The sequence below is a fragment of the Microcaecilia unicolor genome, chromosome 4 (genome assembly GCF_901765095.1).
Source record: "Microcaecilia unicolor chromosome 4, aMicUni1.1, whole genome shotgun sequence".
NCBI classification, from domain to species: Eukaryota; Metazoa; Chordata; class Amphibia; order Gymnophiona; family Siphonopidae; genus Microcaecilia; species Microcaecilia unicolor.
Window position 1 is genome coordinate 36,765,660 of NC_044034.1, and position 21,023 is coordinate 36,786,682.

The window sequence follows — 21,023 nt, forward strand, 5'->3', positions numbered from 1 at the left end:
TCTATAGGTCCTGAGTGTTTTGTATTCTCGGCATGCCTAGTACTGGATTTTGGGGGGGGGGGGGGTGTTAAAAAATGACCGGCCCCGGGTGTCAACTACCCTAGGTACGCCACTGCTGCTGCAGATAACTCGAGCTAAGCTTTTAGTAAAAGTCCCCCAAAGTTCAAAGCTGCCGCAATTCTCCATTTCCAGACTTTCCTTAGAAGTACAAAAAACCCCACGCCTGCCTTAGTCACAACTCAGTCTCACATCCTAAACTGGACCTGCCACCCACATTGCGGCCGGCTAACCGGGGACTCGTCCTCCTCAGCATCTTTTTTTTTTGCCGCAGTTTTACGTCGGCCGTTTGTGGGTCTTGCTTTACGGTGGCTTTTAGGGAAGATGTCTGAGAGTGGAGCCGGGGCGGGAAACGAGATGCCGGCGAAAAAGCAGAAGCTGAGTAGCGACGAGAACAGTAACCCGGACCTTTCTGGGGATGAGAATGTAAGTGGCGGGCTACGGGGGAGTCCGGTTTCTCGCTAGTGAGGCTGAAGAGGGTTAGTGTAGTGAAGGATACACGCTTTTTTTTCGGGGGAAGAGTGTGGGGGTGCTGTTACAGAGGAAAGTGGATGAGGCCCTCGTTACTAGCGCTCATGTGAGATCCTGGGACCCGGCTCTATCCCCTAGCTCGTTTCTTGCACGATATCAAACTTTGCCTTTTATGTATGCATGCATGTCTTTTTCTTTTTTTTTTTTTTTTTGTAATTCTGATCTTATTGATGGTAGGACATGGTAATCAGGAGCCAAGGTTTAAAAACGAGTGGGAGTGCTCAACTCAGCACGCATTTACCATGTCTGTAAAAAGGAAAACAAAGTAGGCAGAACTGCCTAGGCCATATTTAGATTATGGTCTGAATTTCCACCTCTCACAATTACCAATGCCAAATTTTTGTAAAAATAAAAAATTGGCCATATTTAATTCCCTATTGGACAGTTGTCCAGCTTATCTTATAGCTGATCCTCCAGATTTGATAATAGAATGGCTTATTTCTTTTCAGAAGGGTTTCTTCCAAGCAGGTCTTTTCCATCTACTTTAGATGGTATTATTTGTAAGCCAGTCAGCTAGTTGTAAACCTGTAGCAAGCATTCTTTTAGTTGCTAACTTTCTTGACGCTTATGTTGCAGAGTTATTATCAGATTATTTGACTACATTTGTTTACATCCTTTATAGTCTAGATTTAGGTTTTTTTCATTCTACTGAATCAGTGTTGCTGGCAGTCACTGCAGAAGTCAAGACATTTGTGTGTGGTAAGGCAGTGATTCTTTTGCAGTTTGGTCTTACAGATGCATTCAGTACAGTTGATCATAATGTATTTGCTATAATTTTATAAGGTTAAAATGGCAAATAAGCTTTCTACAGATTTGGAACCACCCTGTGGAGTTCCCCAGGGTTCGCTACTTTCTCCTGTACTGTTTAGTATTTATATGACTTCATTCTGTTATTTATTTATTACATTTGTATCCCACATTTTCCCACTTATTTGCAGGCTCAATGGTTTTTCCTCTGTTGGGGCTATTTTTTTTTCATATGCAGATGACATATTTGTATTAATATTGATTGAGGAAGATTTATCTTTTATTCTACTTTGTATTACTTTATGCATAAAAAGAATTGAAGAGCACAGTGTTGCAAATGGATTTAAATTGAACAAAGATAAATCAAAATTTATTTGGCTAAATCGCATTGATAATTCCATCTCTACAGAATTAGTGTTATCAGATGGTCTAACTTTGAAGGTGGAAAAAGTCTCTAAGATAAGTGGAGGTGCATTTTCAAAGCACTTAGATTTACAAAGTTGCAGAGTAACCTATGGAACTTTGTAAGTCTAAGTGATTTGAAAATGAGCCCCATAGAAACCTGTGGAGCTTTTAAAGTCTAAGTGCTTTGACCAGTCTTATTGAGCAGTTAAAGGAACGTTGTTGACATAGCCCAGGCTACAGGAAAGCAAAAATAATTTCAGTAATCACCTTGTTCACAGAAACTGGGTGATGTGAGCCCCTAGGCATCCGCCTACACTGTGAGCTCTTCGTGCAACTAACCCACAGCGTCTATGGCCTGCCAGCTAGACAGCCTCTACTACAAGCTCTCAGCTACAGCCTAACCTGCCTTCCCAATATGGGTCATGAGGCATCCCACTGTATGCTCTTCACTGTTTGCAGTCTATACTGTCTCTCCACAGCTATTACAGTTCTTTAAGTTTCCTAGAGATATGTGCAGATAACACTCAGACATTTAATATAGGTAAAATAACTTTTATTTGCATACTGTAGATCGATGTATCTCACAGGATTAAGATGAGCACAGTTGTGAGGAATCAGGAACACAGCATACAAGTCAGAAGCCAGGAACATATAGAAACAGCAAACTCCAAAAATCCTGCCTATCTCTATTTGGAGCTCTGCCTAGCTGTAGAGCTTCCTTTGCATGAAAAAAGGCCAACAATCCTATCAAAAGAGATGAAAAGGCAGAGAGTCAAGGAAAAAGGTGGAGAGGAAAAACATGTGCCCTAGGTAAAGACACTCAAGGATATACCTCAGCCCTGACCCACCCCAGGCTGGCTATCAGCCAATAGGGAAATCCTTGAACATGTAGAAAAAAAACTGTTTTCTGGTTGAGGTCTCTTTCCTTATCAGATGGGAAGGAATGTGAGGAATGTGGCTTTTACTCTGATTTAGCTCAGAATGCAGTTTACTAATATTAGCTAAAATAATGTAACACATAGGAATGTAGTGCCATGCCTAGGTTATTGCCTGGGCATCAGCTAAACTAGGTTACTGGACTAATAACATTACAAACTAAGATACATGTGTATATCTATATATGCAGGTCAGAAACAGGTAATTTGGTATTACTTAGGCAATTACCTAACTTCCACATAGTTTTTTTTTTTTTTTTTTGTGGTTCCCATCACTGAGTCTTCATGTTCAGGCCCAATTTACCCTTGGCACCTGTTAGGTCCCTCAAACCACAATAGCAGTCTCATTTTATTATTCTAGACAGCATGACTCTGTAAAACCCAAGGAAAGGGTATAAGAAACCCTTCCTTAAGCGTAACGTCACCTGGGTGTTACCTTGAGCAGTTCATGCTGGAGCTGCTGTCTGTGGCACAGATGACAATCCTGGTCTGAGCTAGCCACATGAAGGAAAACGTGTCAGGTTCATGAGATATGTCTACTGCCTGCCTCAGTGAGAGAGCCCACCTGCTGACTGACAGTCCCAGAGGAAGAGACCACCTGCCAACTACCAGCTGCGGTTCCTATGTTTCCCAAGAAATTCTACAGCCTGACTGCCTCCATATACAACATTCTTGAATGAGAGAGCTGTCTGCCTTCAAGTCAGGTTGCATCTGTTTCTTCTCTTAGTTCCTTGCGGAGTTAGAAGTCTAATCAGTTCAGGACTAGTGCATATGTGTGTGGTCTGTACCTTGCCTTGACAGGTACATAAACACTGAGTACTTTAACATCATTTAGGGTATATTAGCATAAGTTCATTGTCTCTGATTTATACTGTTTTATTGCTACCAAATATTAAATTAGCTTTTATTTTTCTATGACATAGTAACATAGTAAATGATGGCAGATAAAGATCTGCACGGTCCATCCAGTCTGCCCAACAAGATAAACTCATTTTATCTTGTTGGGCAGACAGGGCAACAATGCTCATGACATCTGAGTATTGTGTCCTTTTCTTTCGGTGGGTTCCTGGGTATAAAGAACTCTGCTCTGTAAGTGAGGGAAGTCTGTGACCAATCTAATTCTAGACTGCTAAATTACTAATTCTGTCACCTTTTATATGTTCCCTCACTACCTGCCCTCTACACTAAGCCAATTGAGTGTGTATACGCCCCACAACATGTATGATTATCTTCCAGTTGGTGAGAGGCTATATGTGTGTACTCAGTGCAGAGAGCTCCTAGCTCTCGGAGAACGAGTCTGTTCTCTTGATACTAGAGTAGCGGACTTGGAGGAGCTGAGGGAGACGGAAAGGTTGTAGAGAAGATACAAGTCCAGGATTTTTCTACCTCTGCATTATTAACATTTCTAAATCTTTTGGAGGAAGTATCTTGAGTCTAGATCCCCACTAACCCTCTTTCATTCTTCTTGTGGGACATCTGTTGATGACTGTATATAGATCAAGTTGGGTCTGAGTCTGCCTCTGTCATAATGGCACAAGTCCCATCTACTGTGAATCGACATAGGTAATCTCTGTTTAACTTATGGACCTTAAGACAGTTTTTGAAAACAGAGCCAATTAGGGTTTGATATGACAAAGGATACAAATATATATATGCAATCAAAGCATTTTAGTTTTCATACATTTCTTTTGATGGTGAAGATGCAGAGTATCTTGGTTCACTGATTTGTTCAAACATCTGCATTATTGCATTTTCAATTCTCTTTTTTTTATGTAGTAGAAATGGTGCAAAGATTCTACACTGTGTACAGAAAATAAGCCTTTACAGTTTAATAATGCTGCCTCATGGAACTATAAGTTAAAAGTCTGGTAAAGGGTTTCAAGTGTTTGCTCCTGTGCAGTTGAAAAGGAGTAGTTTTATTTTTTTACACCACTTAAAGGCTATATATTTTTTTAAACTTTACAGCTTCTATTCTGAAACCCTGACCCTGCCTTTCTTTGGGAATTACAGTTTCTTAGGCTTTTTCTCCCTCCCCTCCTCTTTGTGTAAATTAGCTTAGGAAAGACTGGACAAGGGGAGAGACAGCTCATTAAATCTCTCTACTCATGTGCCAGTGGACCTCATTTTTGTGCATGATTGGCATCTTTCTTTCTGAGGTTAAAGAACACACTTATGCAGCAGATTCTATGTGATTTGAATCCCATGTTTCTAAGGGTACAAGACCATACTGTAACAGAGCTGCAGTTATAAGTTTAGTGTCCATCCCCAGCTTAATGGCTGTGATTTGTTTGTTTGCAGGATGATGCTGTTAGCATTGAAAGTGGTACTAACACTGAACGCCCAGATACTCCTACAAATGCCACTAATGCTCCTGGGCGCAAAGGCTGGGGCAAGGGAAAATGGAAATCAAAGAAATGCAAATATTCCTTCAAATGTGTGAACAGCCTCAAGGTATGTGCAAAATACCTTGTGTGATGAAGAATGTTTCCCTTCTGAGTTGTGGAGCTGATTATTGCACGCATATATCTTTCAACTTCCTATGTTATCATTGTGAACATAACACTCAGTTGATAGCAGAGTAGTGACTTACACTTCCCTTGACTCTGTATTCTCCTAGAGATGGGGGTAACTAGTGAGGTAATCAAATTTGCTGATGACACAAAGTTATTCAAAGTTGTCAAAGGAAGATTTTGAAAAATTACAAGAGGACCTTACGAGACTGGGAGACTGGGCATCTAAATGGCAGATGACGTTTAATGTGAACAAGTGCAAAGTGATGCATGTGGGAAAGAGGAACCCAAACTATAACTACGTCATGCAGGGTTCAGCGTTAGGAGTCACGGTCCAAGAAAGGGATCTAGGTGTCATCGTTGATACGTTGAAACCTTCTGCTCAATGTTCTACTGCTGCTAGGAAAGCAAATAGAATGTTGGGTATTATTAGGAAAGGGATGGAAAAAAAATAAGGATATTATTCTGCCGTTGTATCGCTCCATGGTGCGACCGCACCTCGAGTATTGTGTTCAATTCTGGTCACCGCACCTCAAAAAAGATATAGTGGAATTAGAAAAGGTGCAGAGAAGGGCGACAAAGATGATACAGGGGATGGGACAACTTCCCTATGAGGAAAAGCTAAAGAGGCTGGGGCTCTTCAGCTTGGAGAAAAGGCGGCTGAGGGGAGATTTGATAGAGGTCTATAAGATAATGAGTGGAATGGAACAGGTCGATGTGGAGCGTCTGTTTACGCTTTCCAAAAATACTAGGACAAGGGGGCATGCGATGAAGCTGCAGTGTAGTAAATTTAAAACGAATCGGAGGAAATCTTTCTTCACTCAATGCGTAGTTAGAATCTGGAATTTGTTGCTGGAAAAAGTGGTTAAGGCGGTTGACTTAGCGAACTTTAAAAAAGGTTTGGACGGCTTCCTGGAGGAAAAGGCCATAGAATGTTATTGAATGGACGTAGGAATAATCCACTGTTTCTGGGATGAGCGGGACAAATTGTTTGTTCTTTTGGCCGCTGTCGGAGAGAGAGGGTGCTGGGCTTGATGGACCCTTGGTCTGTCCCAGCATGGCGATGCTTATTATGTACTTAACGCAATATGTACTAGAACATACTGAGTCTACATGTCGAGTGAATATAAGAAAAATATTTGCAAAAGCTACAGATTTAACCACTGGTTCACCAAGCAGTGCCCCAGAGATATGTGGGTTCTGTTGGATGCTTTGCAGTGTTGCAGGAATTACCACTATTGTTAGCAGAATCTGTGGTACTTCAGGAGTCAAACACCACACACCAGAATGAGAGAGAAGTCTTCTTTATTTGCCAGCAAACAAAGTAGGACATCAGCACTAGGTCTCTTCTTCTCTTTCTCAGCTCTCTGGGTCCTGCGTCTCCTGTCTGTCCTCTCTCAGCTCCTTCTCTTCTTCTTACGTAAGCTGTTTCTGCTCTCAGTTATATAGGGTCCTAAGCCCTTCTGGCCCCCCTTTCTCACCAGATGGTAAAGAATAGATTAATTACCCTGTCTTGAACTAATTATCTCTATACATTTACTCCAAAATATCAGTTACATAGGTTTGAGATATTTCCTAAACTGACCTATGACCTGGGGCCTCTCACACTAGACAATGTGGCACCTATCTCTTGCATTTTATTATTATTAAATTCTTAGGTTCCCAGCTAACTTCATACTAACTGCTAACTGGACTCTGGCATTCATTAAGGGGTCAAGGGGCCAATCTTGCTTAATGGCACACATACATTTATTACTTTCAGAATACCAGTCCTATACTTAGCTATAATTAATCAAGACTTTCCCTGACCTCTTTCACCTATTAGCTTCCTACACAGAACTCGCTAGGACTGTGGATAATTCAAACCAGATGATGACCTCTTAAACTGCAGACAAAGCTTCACTTGAAAAGTCAGCCACTGATGTAACACTGAATTGAAAAGATATTCTACATAGAAATAGAAGTTATTAATTAAACAGAATAAAACATATTCTAAAATAAGCAGAAATCAGAATTCCTTATAAGACAAAATCTAAATTATCAAGAATATCTATATCTAAACTATCTTCTTCTAACCAGCATTAGCCTAATCCTTTAAACTGCCTGCAATATGCCTTGCTTAAATGGTATCCAGATGTGGTAAATAATACCTATCCTTAACAGTCCGTCACTCAAAAAAGGGACAAAGAAAGTTTCATTTCTCTCTGACCTTTCTAACCTCTAGTCTAGCAAAAGCTAGACTTATGAGCAATTAAACCCAGATGGCATTCCTCCACTTTACAGGACTGAAAAGTTAAACACCAAATTAATATGATTTCTTTGCCCAGGCTGCCTCAACAGTAAGGGCTGTAAAAAAAAAGAGTGAATAAAAGGAGAGAAAGGGGACATCCCTGTTGGGTGCACCTACCTATAGGAAAGGGTGCTGACATCACTCAGTTGACCAATACTACTGCCCCTGGGTCTCCATACAAAGTATGCACTGCATGTAGATGATAATCAGTGAAACCAAATTGCTCTAGAAAACAAAGCAAAAAAGGCCATGATACTAAATCAAAAGCCTTTTCTGTATCTCAATTAAGAGCCAAGGCCTAAATGTGATGCAAGTTACAATATATCCATGCAGTCAAAATTTTACATGTGCATTAAATACAGTACACCTACCTTTCACAAAGCTTTAAAATCCACATTAAATAGAGAGGTCAGCCAGTGAGAGGTAACATAATGATAATCTTTGCCTGGTTTATAGATGAAGGTTATCAAAGCCCTATTCGCCCCATCCGGGAAAGTACCCACAGTTAAAACCTGAGTGAAATATCATTCAAGCAAAAGTGCCAATTGAGACAACAATCGATAAAATTCACCAGATTATCCATCGGGACCTTTGTCTTAGGAAAAATTATGCTAAAAATAGGAAAAAAAGAAAAAAAATTGTATATAATCCTAAATTAGTCCACTATTGCAAAGCAGGAGCAAGTCACAATACTCAAGGAAAATAAAGATTATCAATCAATAATACACAATTAAAGACAAGAAAGGAGAATCGCAGGAACATATTAAGTCAGATTATGGTGTAGATGTCAATAACACTTCTGAATTTGGGGGTGGTGTTATTATCTTCTTAGATTCTAAAAGAGCTTAAATGTACAGGATCAAAGAAAATATATTTCACTGAAGAAATGTTCACTACGCATTTACATGGAAAATTCATGTAAACAAACCGCCTAGCTGTAAAACAGACTGGCGTAATCTAAGAAAACTTTTGCTCCTCTTTTGGGTTATTCTAGATACATGAGGAAATATTCTGATTTTGTAACTCAAAAAAGTCTCTTCCCTATGTCGAAAGAATTGTTTGAGTATCCAGACCCTAGCCAGCTGCAATACAAAAGTCACAATAAGCGTTGCTGGTTTTAAGCTCATATTATCATCCTCAAGTATTTGCATTAGATTTAGAGGAGCATAATCGAACGGAAACGCCTATCTCCATGGGCGTTTATCTCCGAGAGCGGGTCAGTGAAGGGGCGGGCTGAACCGTATTTTCGAAAAAATGGACGTTTTTGAGCTGGGTGTTTGGTTTTTTTTTTTAGCGATAATGGAAACTAAAAACGCCCTGCTCAAAAACGTCCTAATCCGAGCCATTTGGTCGTGGGAGGGGCCACGATTCGTAGTACACTCGCCCCCCTGATATGCCAGGACACCAACTGGGCACCCTAAGTCAGTGCGGTGGACTTCAGAAAAAGCTCCCACATGCATAGCTCCCTTACCAAGGGTGCTGAACACCCAACCCCCCTCCCCCAAAACCCACAAATGTACAACACTACCATAGCTCTTAGGGGTGAAGGGGGCACCTACATGTGGGTACAGTGGGTTTTGGAGGCCTCCCATTTACCAGCACAAGTGTTACAGGTGGGGGGGGGGGATGGGCCTTGGGCCACCTGGCTGAAGTGCACTGCGGTACCCACTAAAAGTGCTCCAGGGACCTGCATACATGCAGGCCTCTAGGACTGGTTGCTGCTATATAACCTTGGCACACCAGTTGACACCTGAAGACTAATCTCTACGAAAACGTCCTTTATTGGAATAACCACCTTTACTCACAGTTAACTGCAGATCAGAGGTTGTGCCCCACTGGCAACGAGTCTCCCTGGTACTGAGATGAGCAGTAGGTCAGAACTGGCAGAATGCTGTACAATGCCCTCATTCAGCCACATTCAAGGGAAGAACTAAGTTGTCTAACATTGCTAACACAGGAAAGGGAACTAAAACTGGCCACTACCGCATGGACTACAACAGGAAACATAACAGGGCACACTCTGACCTAGTAGGCAGGGGGAAAAGCACCATGGGAGAAGAGCCTACCAACTACCAACATTGTGAGACTGTAACACAAGCTAATGAAATCATGGAGCCCAATACCCTTGACCCACCACAACTCAATGCTGATGTGACCCTGTACTGCACCCGAGAGCTACATCTGACCCAGGGAAAGGCTGTGACAGGATCGAACACATTCTGCTGTCATGGAGGTGGGTACGGCATTTGAGGCTAGCATACAGGCTGGAAAAAAAGTTTTCAAAGTGGGTTTTTTTTTGGTGGGAGGGGGTTAGTGACCACTGGGGGAGTCCGGGGAGGTCATCCCCGATTCCCTCCAGTGGTCATCTGGGCAGTTGGGGCACTTTTTTGGGACTTGTTCGTGAAAAAAAAGGGTCCAAAAAAAGTGACCTAAAATCACGGTAAAAACGCCTTTTTTTTTTTTTCGATTGTCAGCTAAAGACGCCCATCTCTCCTCTGCTGATAACCACGCCCCAGTTCCGCCTCCGACACGCCTCCGTCAACTTTATTCGTTTCTGCGATGGAGTGCAGTTGGAAACGCCCAAAATCGGCTTTCGATTATACCGATTTGGGTGCCTTTGCGAGACAAACGTCTATCTCCCGATTTAGGTCGCACTATAGGCGTTTTTCTCTTTCGAAAATAAGCTGGTTAGTGTCTCAAAAACAGCTTCAGTTCCCTCAATCGCAGGTTGATCAGTCAATTCCTTTTTATAAGGCTGTAAATAGTACATTTTTTAAATTGGAGGATAAGCGTGTTCTGGTATTTTTAATATTTCAGACAAATATTTTCTAAAAGTTATTAAAGGTGCTACAGACACCTGTCTTGGAAAATTTATTAGTCATAATGTTTTTGATCTTTGGGTTCTCTAAAATATTTCAATTTTACTCTGCAGCCACTTGTTTTCCTTAATAATATTTGTTTGAATTTGTTGAGAGGATTTTAAATCTTTACTATTAGTTTCAATTTTTTCCTTCAATCACAGTGATTTTCTTTTCCAAAATAGAGACGCTCTCATGAGGAGTTTGAAGTTGTTGTATAACCGAGACCAACTTTTGTGAGAGAGATGTTTCTAACCCCTGTAGGGCTTCCCATATAGCTTCCAATGTTATGACTGAGGATTTAGATGGTAAAAAAGACTTACTTAATGACAGTAATTCAGTCGAGGAAACTCCAAGAGGTTCTAACTCCTTCCCCAGCGTTGTTACAACAGAAGCGCTGCTGCCAGGCTGTGTCACACCCAAATCCGTGGGAGTGATCGGCATGGCCTCTTCGGACCGTGGGGAACCCTGTTCCAGACAATCCTTGTTGGTTGCAGACATTGACGGTGGCTTCCTAATCTCTTTGCTGAAAGAGATGCCCCTTCAAGCTGTGGGAGCGGTTCACCTCCTGCCGCTCCCACCCGCAGCGATGAATCGCAGCGTCCAAAAGTTCCCGGTGTAGCGAAGTGGTCCATGGGCCCCCACTATCGGCAAGGCAGGTGCTGCGGGGCTAGAACATAGTAACATAGTAGATGACGGCAGAAAAAGACCTGCAGGGTCCATCTAGTCTGCCCACGATAAACTCATATGTGTATACCTTACCTTGATTTGTACCTGTCTTTTTCATGGCACAGACTGTATAAGTCTGTCCAGCAGTATTTCCCGCCTCCCAACCACCAGTCCCGCCTCCCATCACCGGCTCTGGCACAGACCCCGTATAAGTCTGCCCTCCCCTATCCTAGCCTCTCAACCACCAACCCCTCTTCCCCCCCGCCACCTAATTTCAGCTAAGCTTCTGTGGATCCATTCCTTCTGCACAGGATTCCTGTCCGCCTCTCCGTTTAGGCATAGAGTAAGCTGGAAAGTATTTCAAATTTGATATGGAGTTAGCGCGAGTCCAGGAGCAGCTTCATAGTTCTCTGTTCATGCTGCCATCTTGCCAAATGGTTTCAATATTATCATCATCTAAAAAAAATCCTGGGGTGCAGATTACAGCTGATGGTTTTAAGCTATACCAACTACTGCAAATTTTAAACCCCTATTGCATAGACTGCATTTAACAGGTTTGGAGAGATATAATTTTCCTTAGACAGAATGGGACACTCTTTTTTTTTTTTTTTTTAGTTCAGATAAATTTTCAGTGCATTTGATTAAAAAACAAAAACATTTCAGCTATTGAGACAATCATATTTGTCTTGCTATTGACTGATTATTTAAACATAACATATTTTTTTTCAAAAATCTTGTAAATTAATTCATTATAAAATTGTTTAATCATTTAAGTTCTTGCCTAAAGTTTAAGAAAGAACAAATTATATTGTTCTTAACTTATGTCCATTTTGCATTGGTATTATAAGTGTTACAAGGATATTCCATGACTGTGGTACTTTGAGGTCTTTTTCACTGATGTATATTGCAAATTGCCCCATAACATGTTGCTTCTTGCCTGGTTGCATTTTGTTAGGAAATTGGTGTGCCCTTGTGTTAATAATCAACTTAAGGTGATTTAGTGAGTGTTAAGGAGAAAACTGCAATAAGTATCCAGATTTAGCAGCAACGTTTGCCAAAATTATTGGATTATATGAGGGTTTAATGAAGAGTAATGCCTCCACCTTCATAATTTGTCAACAGATGACAACTCTGATGAGCTACAAGTGCTCTCTTGTTTTTTTTTTTTTATCTCTTCCTGTTGGAGAAATTTCTCCAATTGAAATTCACCACCGCATGCATTGTCCTTTCTGTTTGTCAACCTTTCTTGTGTAAAAATTGTCCATTGCTGTCACGTGTTGTCCAGTTTGTTTTTGAACTCACAAAGCAGCCCTTCCCGGTCCACAATCTTTTTACATGGCTACACCCCTGCACTGCATGCTTCCATTTTACAAGCAATAGCAAAGTGGCCTTTTCATACAGACAGTTCTTGTCAACTGAGGTGAAGGAAGGGATTTCAAAGAACAAGTGAACATGTGTAGCATGTTAGTGCTGCCATCTGTTGATAAATTACAGAGGTGGAGGCATTACTTTTCATTCAACCCTTGCACAAGTTTTGTGAGGAGTTCTACAGAGGCAAAGAAAATCTCAGCCATTGTGCAACAGTGACACTACTTGACACAGGTATGTTCTTCCCTGTTCCGTAGTGAACCGCTAGCTGTGCTTCTCAACTGAGATTTCAGTGGGAGATGTGGGAGCATAAAATATGGGAAAATCTCATGGAGCTGGCTCATGATACCTAAACCCAGTTGAAGCAGCTTCCAGTTGATTTGAAAGTTAAAAAATGCATGAAAACAGATGAAGGGGTTGTAAAATAAAGAACATATTCCACTGTAGAATTGACAATCAAACTGAGTAGTATTTTTCTTTTGTTTTGTTTTTCTTCTGCAGGAAGACCATGGTCAACCACTTTTTGGTGTCCAGTTTAACTGGCACAGTAAGGAAGGAGATCCATTAGTTTTTGCCACAGTTGGCAGCAATAGAGTGAGTACTGCTCTAGAATTTCCTACTTTGATAGCATTCTGCATGTAACAGAATGAAGTAAGCATGACCACTTTTGATTCCAGCTGAAAAAAGTTTCTTTAAAAGAAGACATTTGGAAGTTCCCATATTCTTAAAATGACCTGGGTTTTTTTTTTTTGTGTGTTTTGCTAAAATGATATTGCACCCAAAAGCACCATTTTGTTCTTCGTGGAACTGTAAGGTTTCTATTAAAATACCAGGTGGTAACATAATCCTTTAATGTATTATGTTTATGCAAGAATTAATAGCTGTTTAGTGTATGATGTGATATGACTTTAGATGTAGGGGTAATTTACCTTCTGGTATGTTTAGTCATTTGAATTGACAAAGCTATAACCCTTTTATGTATAAGCTGACAATAGTTTAATGATTAGGTAGACTTTTTAAAGCAGACATGCCTCCCATGTAAGCAGAGCATGTAAACTTACTATGAGTGCGAGACTAATACTAATATAAGAAGAGAGTGTTGCAACTCCTATTTAATGCAGTCTGAAAGGCTTCCTCATTAATGGGACTTATATGCATCCATCCTTCTCCTTCACTGAGACACAGCTATTAGGACCAATAATGTATATACATTCTTTACTTTGCTTATTTCACATTTATTTACATGTTTTATATCTGTATTTATGATTTAGGAAAAATTGAAAACATTTTTATTTGGCCAGGCTTTCTCCTGCCAAATAAGTACCTGAATATATGTAAACCGCTTTGAATGTAGTTGCAAAAACCTCAGAAAGGCGGTATATCAAGCCCCATTTCCCTTCCCTCTGTGTATTGATCCCTTTAGCCAGTGATTCACTGTATTTTTGAAGTGGAAACCAAATTAGTAAAAAGGTGAACTTGAGAGCCAGGACCTGTACTGGATAAAGTGAATGGTACCCAGGGCCCTGAGTGATAAAAAAGGGGGTCCCTAATTAATGATATAGTCAGTCCAACTGCTCATAGTACTCAGAACAATATGTATAAATAAAAAATACTTTCCTTCAACCCTATTCCAATTCAAGCTAGGTCTCCCCACCCCTCTTTTTTTGTTTTTTTTTGTTAATACCCCCAGATCTTTCCCAGAGTCTCGTTGTTGGAGCCAACTGGCAGTGAGGAACAGCCTCTATCTAATCGTGCTCAGAGCACAGCCACCATTTTACAGCCTCAGGGCCCAACAGAGCATTCATCTGCATCAGGATCGTTTTCTCCAGAGTTTATGTTGCTCTTACACCAGACCTATTTACTGAAGCATACCTCTATTCAGGAATTCTAGACTGCCCAAACCTGACATTTCGTCCTTTAGATTGTAAGCTCCTTTGAGCAGGGACTGGCCTTCTTTGTTAAACTGTACAACGCTACGTAACCCTAGTAGCGCTCTAGAAATGTTAAGTAGTAGTAGTAGTAAGCAGGAATAGTCAGAGTCGCTTCAGTTTCTCGCCCTGTTGCTCCTCGGACTCCTAAGAGATCTCGTTTAGACCTCCAGATGAGGCTATCTCTGCTCCTTATCTGTTGTGGCTTTGGTCTATTCAGAGAAGCCATCGTTGAAGGAACTGTTAGAGGAGTGAGAGTTCCCTCCTGAGGAGGGGGGTGATCCAAAATTACTGAGTTTGTAGGAGCTCAGTACTCTTATTTTTGAGGCATTGGTAATGCTTTCCTTTGAGGAGCCTTCTGCTTCGGCATCAGGAGTTCCATCTTCATTGATCATGAGTGCTTAGAGGTCATTCTAAGGACTTCCCAATGCATCCAGACATTCAGGACCTGATTATAGCAGAATGGGTCTCACTGGACGTGGGGCTGAGAGAGGGAAGAACCATGACTTACTACTACTACTACTACTACTTAACATTTCTAGAGCGCTACTAGGGTTACGCAGCGCTGTACAATTTAACAAAGAGAGACAGTCCCTGCTCAAAGAGCTTACAATCTAATAGACAAGTGAACGGTCGGTCCGATCGGGGCAGTCAAATTGGGGCAGTCTGGATTCACTGAACGGTAAGGGTTAGGTGCCGAACGCAGCATTGAAGAGGTGGGCTTTAAGCAAAGACTTGAAGATGGGCAGGGAGGGGGCTTGGCGTAAGGGTTCAGGAAGGTTGTTCCAAGCATAGGGTGAGGCGAGGCAGAATGAGCGGAGCCTGGAGTTGGCGGTGGTGGAGAAGGGTACTGAGAGGAGGGATTTATCCTGTGAACGGAGGTTACGGGCGGGAACGTAAGGGGAGATGAGGGTAGAGAGGTAGTGAGGGGCAGCAGACTGAGTGCATTTGTAGGTAAGAAGGAGAAGCTTGAATTGAATGCGGTATCTGATCGGAAGCCAGTGAAGTGACCTGAGGAGAGGGGTGATATGAGTATATCGGTTCTGGCGGAATATGAGACGTGCAGCAGAGTTCTGAACAGACCGAAGGGGGGATAGATGGCTAAGTGGGAGGCCGGTGAGGAGTAAGTTGCAGTAGTCCAGGCGAGAGGTAATGAGAGCGTGGACGAGAGTTCGGGTGGTGTGTTCAGAGAGGAAAGGGCGAATTTTGCTGATGTTAAAGAGGAAGAAGCGACAGGTCTTGGCTATCTGCTGGATATGCGCAGAGAAGGAAAGAGAGGAGTCAAAGATGACTCCGAGGTTGCGGGCAGATGAGACGGGGAGGATGAGGGTGTTATCAACTGAGATAGAAAGTGGAGGAAGAGGAGAAGTGGGTTTTGGTGGAAAGACGATAAGCTCGGTCTTGGACATGTTCAGTTTCAGGTGGCGGTTGGACATCCAGGCAGCAATGTCGGATAAGCAGGCCGATACCTTTGCCTGGGTCTCCGCGGTGATGTCTGGTGTGGAGAGATACAGTTGGGTGTCATCAGCATAGAGATGATACTGGAAACCATGAGATGAGATCAGGGAGCCCAGGGAAGAGGTGTAGATTGAGAAGAGAAGGGGTCCAAGGACCGATCCCTGGGGAACACCAACAGATAAGGGGATGGGGGTGGAGGAAGATCCATGAGAGTGAACTTTGAAGGTGCGGTGGGAGAGATAGGAGGAGAACCAGGAGAGGACAGAGCCCTGGAACCCAAATGAGGACAGTGTGGCAAGAAGTAAGTCATGATTGACAGTGTCAAAAGCAGCGGATAGATCCAGGAGGATGAGGATGGAGTAGTGGCCTCTGGATTTGGCAAGGAACAGGTCATTACAGACTTTAGAAAGTGCTGTTTCTGTCGAGTGAAGAGGGCGAAAACCGGATTGAAGCGGATCAAGGATGGCATGAGAGGAGAGAAAATCAAGGCAGCGGCTGTGGACTGCGCGCTCAAGTGTCTTGGAGAGGAAGGGTAGGAGGGAGATGGGGCGGTAGTTGGAGGGACAGGTAGGGTCTAGTGATGGTTTTTTGAGGAGTGGCGTGACTACAGCATGCTTGAAGGTGTCGGGGACAGTTGCAGTGGAGAGAGAGAGGTTGAGGATATGACAGATGGAGGAGGTGATAGTAGGAGAGATGGTGTTAAGTAAGTTGGTGGGGATGGGATCAGAGGAACAAGTGGTGCATCTTGAGGAGGAAAGAAGGCGGGCGGTTTCCTCCTCGGAGATATCAGGAAAGGAGGAGAAAGAGGTCTGGGTTGGTTGGTTGAGGGAGAGGGTTGAAGGGTGAAGAGGAGGAGGTGGCTTGGTAGTGAACTCAAGGTTGATCTTTTGCACCTTGTCGCGGAAGTAGTCAGCCAGTGATTGAGGAGAGAGTGACGGGGGGGTGGGAGCGGAGGGCACTTTGAGGAGGGAGTTAAGGGTGGCGAAGAGACGACGAGGGTTAGAGCTGAGAGAATTAGTCAATTGGGTGTAATAGTCCTGTTTGGCAAGGAATAGTGAGGACTGGAAGGAGGATAGCATGAATTTGTAGTGAAGGAAATCTGAATGGGTGCGAGATTTCCTCCAGAGGCGTTCAGCAGATCGGGCGCAGGAGCGAAGGTAACGGATGCAAGGGGTCAGCCAGGGCTGGGGATTAGTACGCCTTGTGGGACGGGAGGTGGATGGTGCAAGGGTGTCCAGAGCAGAGGAGAGAGTGGCATTGTAAGCGGAGACAGCCTCGTCAACAGACTCGGAGGACATGATGGAGGGGAGGAGATTAGAAATACTAGATGATAAGGTGGGAGGGTCAATAATCTGGAGATTCCTGGAAGTAGTGGTTAATGTTGGGCGGGGCTGAGGGGGAGGGTGAAGAAGTGTGAAGGTGATCAGGTGATGATCAGAGACAGGAAGAGCTGAGGTGTGGAAATTGGAGGGTGAGCCGGAAGAGGAGAGGACGAGGTCAAGGCAATGGCCATCACGGTGAGTAGGGGTGGTGGAACAAAGCTGGAGGTTGAAGGATGATGTTAGAGTGAGGAACTGAGAAGCGTGAGAGTTGGACAGGTCATCAACGTGTATGTTGAAGTCTCCGAGAATGAGGGATGGAGATGAGGGTTCAAGAAAAACAGAAAGCCAGGCATCGAAGTCGGTGAGGAAGGAAGGGAGGGATTTATCAGGGGGGGCGGTAAATGACTGCCACTCTGAGTGGCAACGGGTAGAATAGACGGATGGAGTGGACTTCAAAGGATGAGAAGCAGTGAGACTGTGGTAGGAGGAGGGGTTGGAAGCTACAGGAGGGCGAGAGTAGTAACCCGACGCCTCCTCCACGGCCAACTAGGCGGGGAGTATGGGAGAAGAGATAGCCTCCATGGCATAGAGCCGCAACTGAGGCAGAGTCGTCAGGGGAGAGCCAGGTTTCAGTTAGGGCAAGCAGGTGAAGGGAATGAGAGATGAAGAGATCGTGGGTGAAGGGAAGTTTGTTGCAGACCGAGTGGGCATTCCACAGTGCACATGAGAAGGGGAGGGAAGAGGGGGGGAGGAGGGGAATAGATATGAGATTGGAGACATCCCGGAAACGTTTGCATGGATAGGACGAAGACAGGTGTGGGGGACCTGGATTGGGATTGATGTCTCCTGCGGATAGCAGGAGGAGGAGCAAGAGAGTGCGGAGGAGGGTGGGGGAGGTAGGGCGACGAAGGCGACGAAGACGGGATGCGCTTAGGAGGAATGGGGATGGGTTAATGGCAGGAAGGAAGTGTTGAAGGTTGAGAGCTAGGAAGGAGGAGGGGGACAGGAGAGATGGTGAGGTGGTGAGGGACGGGGGTGAGTAGGGTATTGCAGTAGTGAGCAAGATGGGAGAGGACATGGGTGGGCAGTGAGTTCCAGTGGTAGACAGCGGTAGGGGGAGGGGAAAAAGATTAGGAAGGGACAGGGCAAGGAAGAGAATGTGTAAAGGGGCCATAAGTAGTAACTGAGGTGTTATGGGTATATATGTAGTGACTGAGGTGTTAAGCGATAGATAGAACGGCAGAGCTGGATTAGAGGCTTAAAACTGGAATGGTAGGCATCTACCCGTTGGTTCCAGAGAAGAAAGATAAATTGCAGCTTCTCAGGATGGACTCCCTTGTTATGGCAGTGACTAAGAAGACAGCCTTGCTGGTAGAATGGGGCATTGCCCTAAAATATTTACAGGATAGGAAGCTAGAGGACTCGCTGAAACAAGCCTTTGGAGTGGCCTCTTTGGGCCTTCCAGTGACAGTGTGTAGCTCGTTTGTGGTAAGAGCACACCTAAAGTGCCATCAGCAGTCTGCAACACAAAATGGATGCCATAACGCCCTGCTGGAAGCAGGGTTGGCCTACTTAGCCTACTTGGCAGATGCTATTGATGATATGTTACAGCCTACAGTTTGTCTTTGTCTGTAATGGCACATCGGTAATTCTGGTTGCAGCATTGGGTAGTGAATGCAGCATCTGTCACTACCCTTTCGGGACAAGTGGCTATTTGGAGAAGATCTCAGTAACTTGGTGAAAGAACTGGGAGAAACTAAGCCATAGTGGTTGCTGTAGGATAAGCCGAAAGCCTCTGGTCGTCTGTCTTCGGGGCGATCTTGATTTCAAGACAGCAGACAATACTGGCCTGGTTGTCGGCAATATGGTCAGAAGTCCTGCTTTTAGGCATGCCAGTCTTCCTTTTGTACAGGCAGGAAATCCTTCTCTGTCAGCTAGCGTTCCCAATGGCTCCCACTTCACAATAATTTATTTATTATTACATTTGTACTCCCCGCTTTCCCGCTCATAGCAGATTCAATGCGGCTCACATAGTAATAGGGATTGCAGAGTATTGATAGAGAAAATATAAGTATAGCAGAATAATAAAAGAGGAGATGAGTAGGTGGAGATGGGCAAGGGAGTAGGAGAAGGTGTGAGCAAGGGGCAGGTGAGCATAGGAGAAGGGTAGTGGAGGTGGGAGGGGGGATGGTACATGGGATACGTATAAGGGAATTTAGTGGGAAATGTAGTTTGGGTTATAAGCAAACTCTAGGGACGTTCCTAGGCCCAGACGTTTAGTGTGTGTGTGGGGGGGGGGGGGGGGGGGGCGGGCTATGTCACATGTGTTCAGGAGGCTAGGATTGCCAATTGCTTGGATTGCTTTTAGGTTTCTAAAAGTTTGTAAACTACCTGTCTCAAAGACAGAAGGATGGCTAAATGTGTGAATGGGTGGTGGTGGGTTTTTTTTTTGTTTTTGAGTTTGGCCCACTACAACTCTCCAGTGCTCCCCCCACTTCCAGTGCAGAGGCTGTGGTAGGATCCAGCCTATGCGAACTGTGGGGGAAGCCCAACACTGCACAGGGACTTTGGAGAGAATCAGTGGAACTAGTGAGTGTTCGGTGGGGGGGGGGGGGGGGGGGGGGAAGATCTTGTTGAAACGGAATAGGACTGAAGAATGGGGAAAATTGTGCAGGGTGTGCTGTCAGCTGAGGAAAGGTACTGGCAACAAATACCAGAATTTTACATGATGGTGGGGGGGGGGGGGGGGGGGGGCTGTGTCTGAATGAGCACATGAGCAGCAGGGTAGGACTAGAAAAGAGAGCTAATGAAAGAGTTAATGCATTGTACTTGTGAATGTTACTCTGTCCCTGGTGAGGATAGTGTCATATAGCTAAAGCTTCCCTTTGAAAATCTGGGTTGGAGTGGAGAAGTTAACTTGTACAAATGTACCTGTGCACATATTAAGTGAAGGGAAGCTTCACATAAGTATTGCCATACTGGGACAGATCAAAGGTCCATCAAGCCCAGCATCCTGTTTCCAACAGTGGCCAATCCAAGTCACAAGTACCTGGCAAGATCCCAAAACAGTACAATACATTTTTTGCTGCTTATCCTAGAAATACTATTTACTAGCAATGGCACTCTTCTACTGTAACTTGGTATGTATACCTCACAAAACTCAGTAGAAGTCATAAACATATACAGTCAGCATAGTATCGCTTTAAGTAGGGAAGTCCCATAGGTTGCAGGGGTTCAGTAGCAATTTCTTATATGCCCCTGTTTCGCGACTATTATAATCATCGACTTCCCCTACCACCCTCCTTATTTACTACTTTGTCTATTTTATTTTTTGTTTTTTATGTTTATTTTTTCTACGAATACCACAGGTATGTCTATGCTTGATGTTGCATACCCAACGGGAGCTTCGTAATCAAACAGTTTAACAATCTGAGAAGGCTGTAATTAGGCTTATGAAAAAAAGCTCAACTGGGGGAGGTGGAGAGGCTGGGTTCTTATGCTCATGCACTTTGGGCTTAGGGCAGGCCTATAAAAAATTGGGTGTCTGGCATTGGGTGTCTGGCTATGCCCCTGCCCCTTATACTGGTAATGTCACTGTAAACTTCAGCTTTCCTGCATCCATCTGCTTATAAGATGGCATTACCTATTATTTTCGGTTAGTCTAGCAAGATTCAAGAATAGGAAATTATCAGATAAGAAAAGATTTCATCATCCCTTCCCTTCCCTTCCCTCCTCCTTTATATTGCATGTAGCAATATGATATCTTCAGGGAGTTCTGGTAAGTGAAGAGAGAAGTCTCTCTTCACTCAGGTCACCGAGTCTTCCCTGATCCTCCTGTACAGTCTGCCTAACTTGAAAGTTCTGCTGCTACAACCCTGTAAGAGAAAACATGAGGATCATCTCTCCTTTTTATCTTTTTAAACATCTATCAACTAGAGCAAAACT

General features: G+C 43.6%; 1 protein-coding gene across 1 annotated transcript in view; it reads left to right on the forward strand.

Annotated features, from left to right (window-relative positions):
* The first annotated feature begins 258 nt into the window (after positions 1-258).
* EED (embryonic ectoderm development) overlaps positions 259-21,023 on the forward strand; it is a 100,329-nt gene continuing 79,564 nt past the window's right edge. Inside the window, exons 1-3 of the mRNA XM_030200145.1 lie at positions 259-483; positions 4,974-5,126; positions 12,872-12,964. Coding sequence (XP_030056005.1) covers positions 382-483; positions 4,974-5,126; positions 12,872-12,964 — 348 coding nt within the window. The 5' untranslated portion in view covers positions 259-381. The remainder of the gene's footprint in view (positions 484-4,973; positions 5,127-12,871; positions 12,965-21,023) is intronic.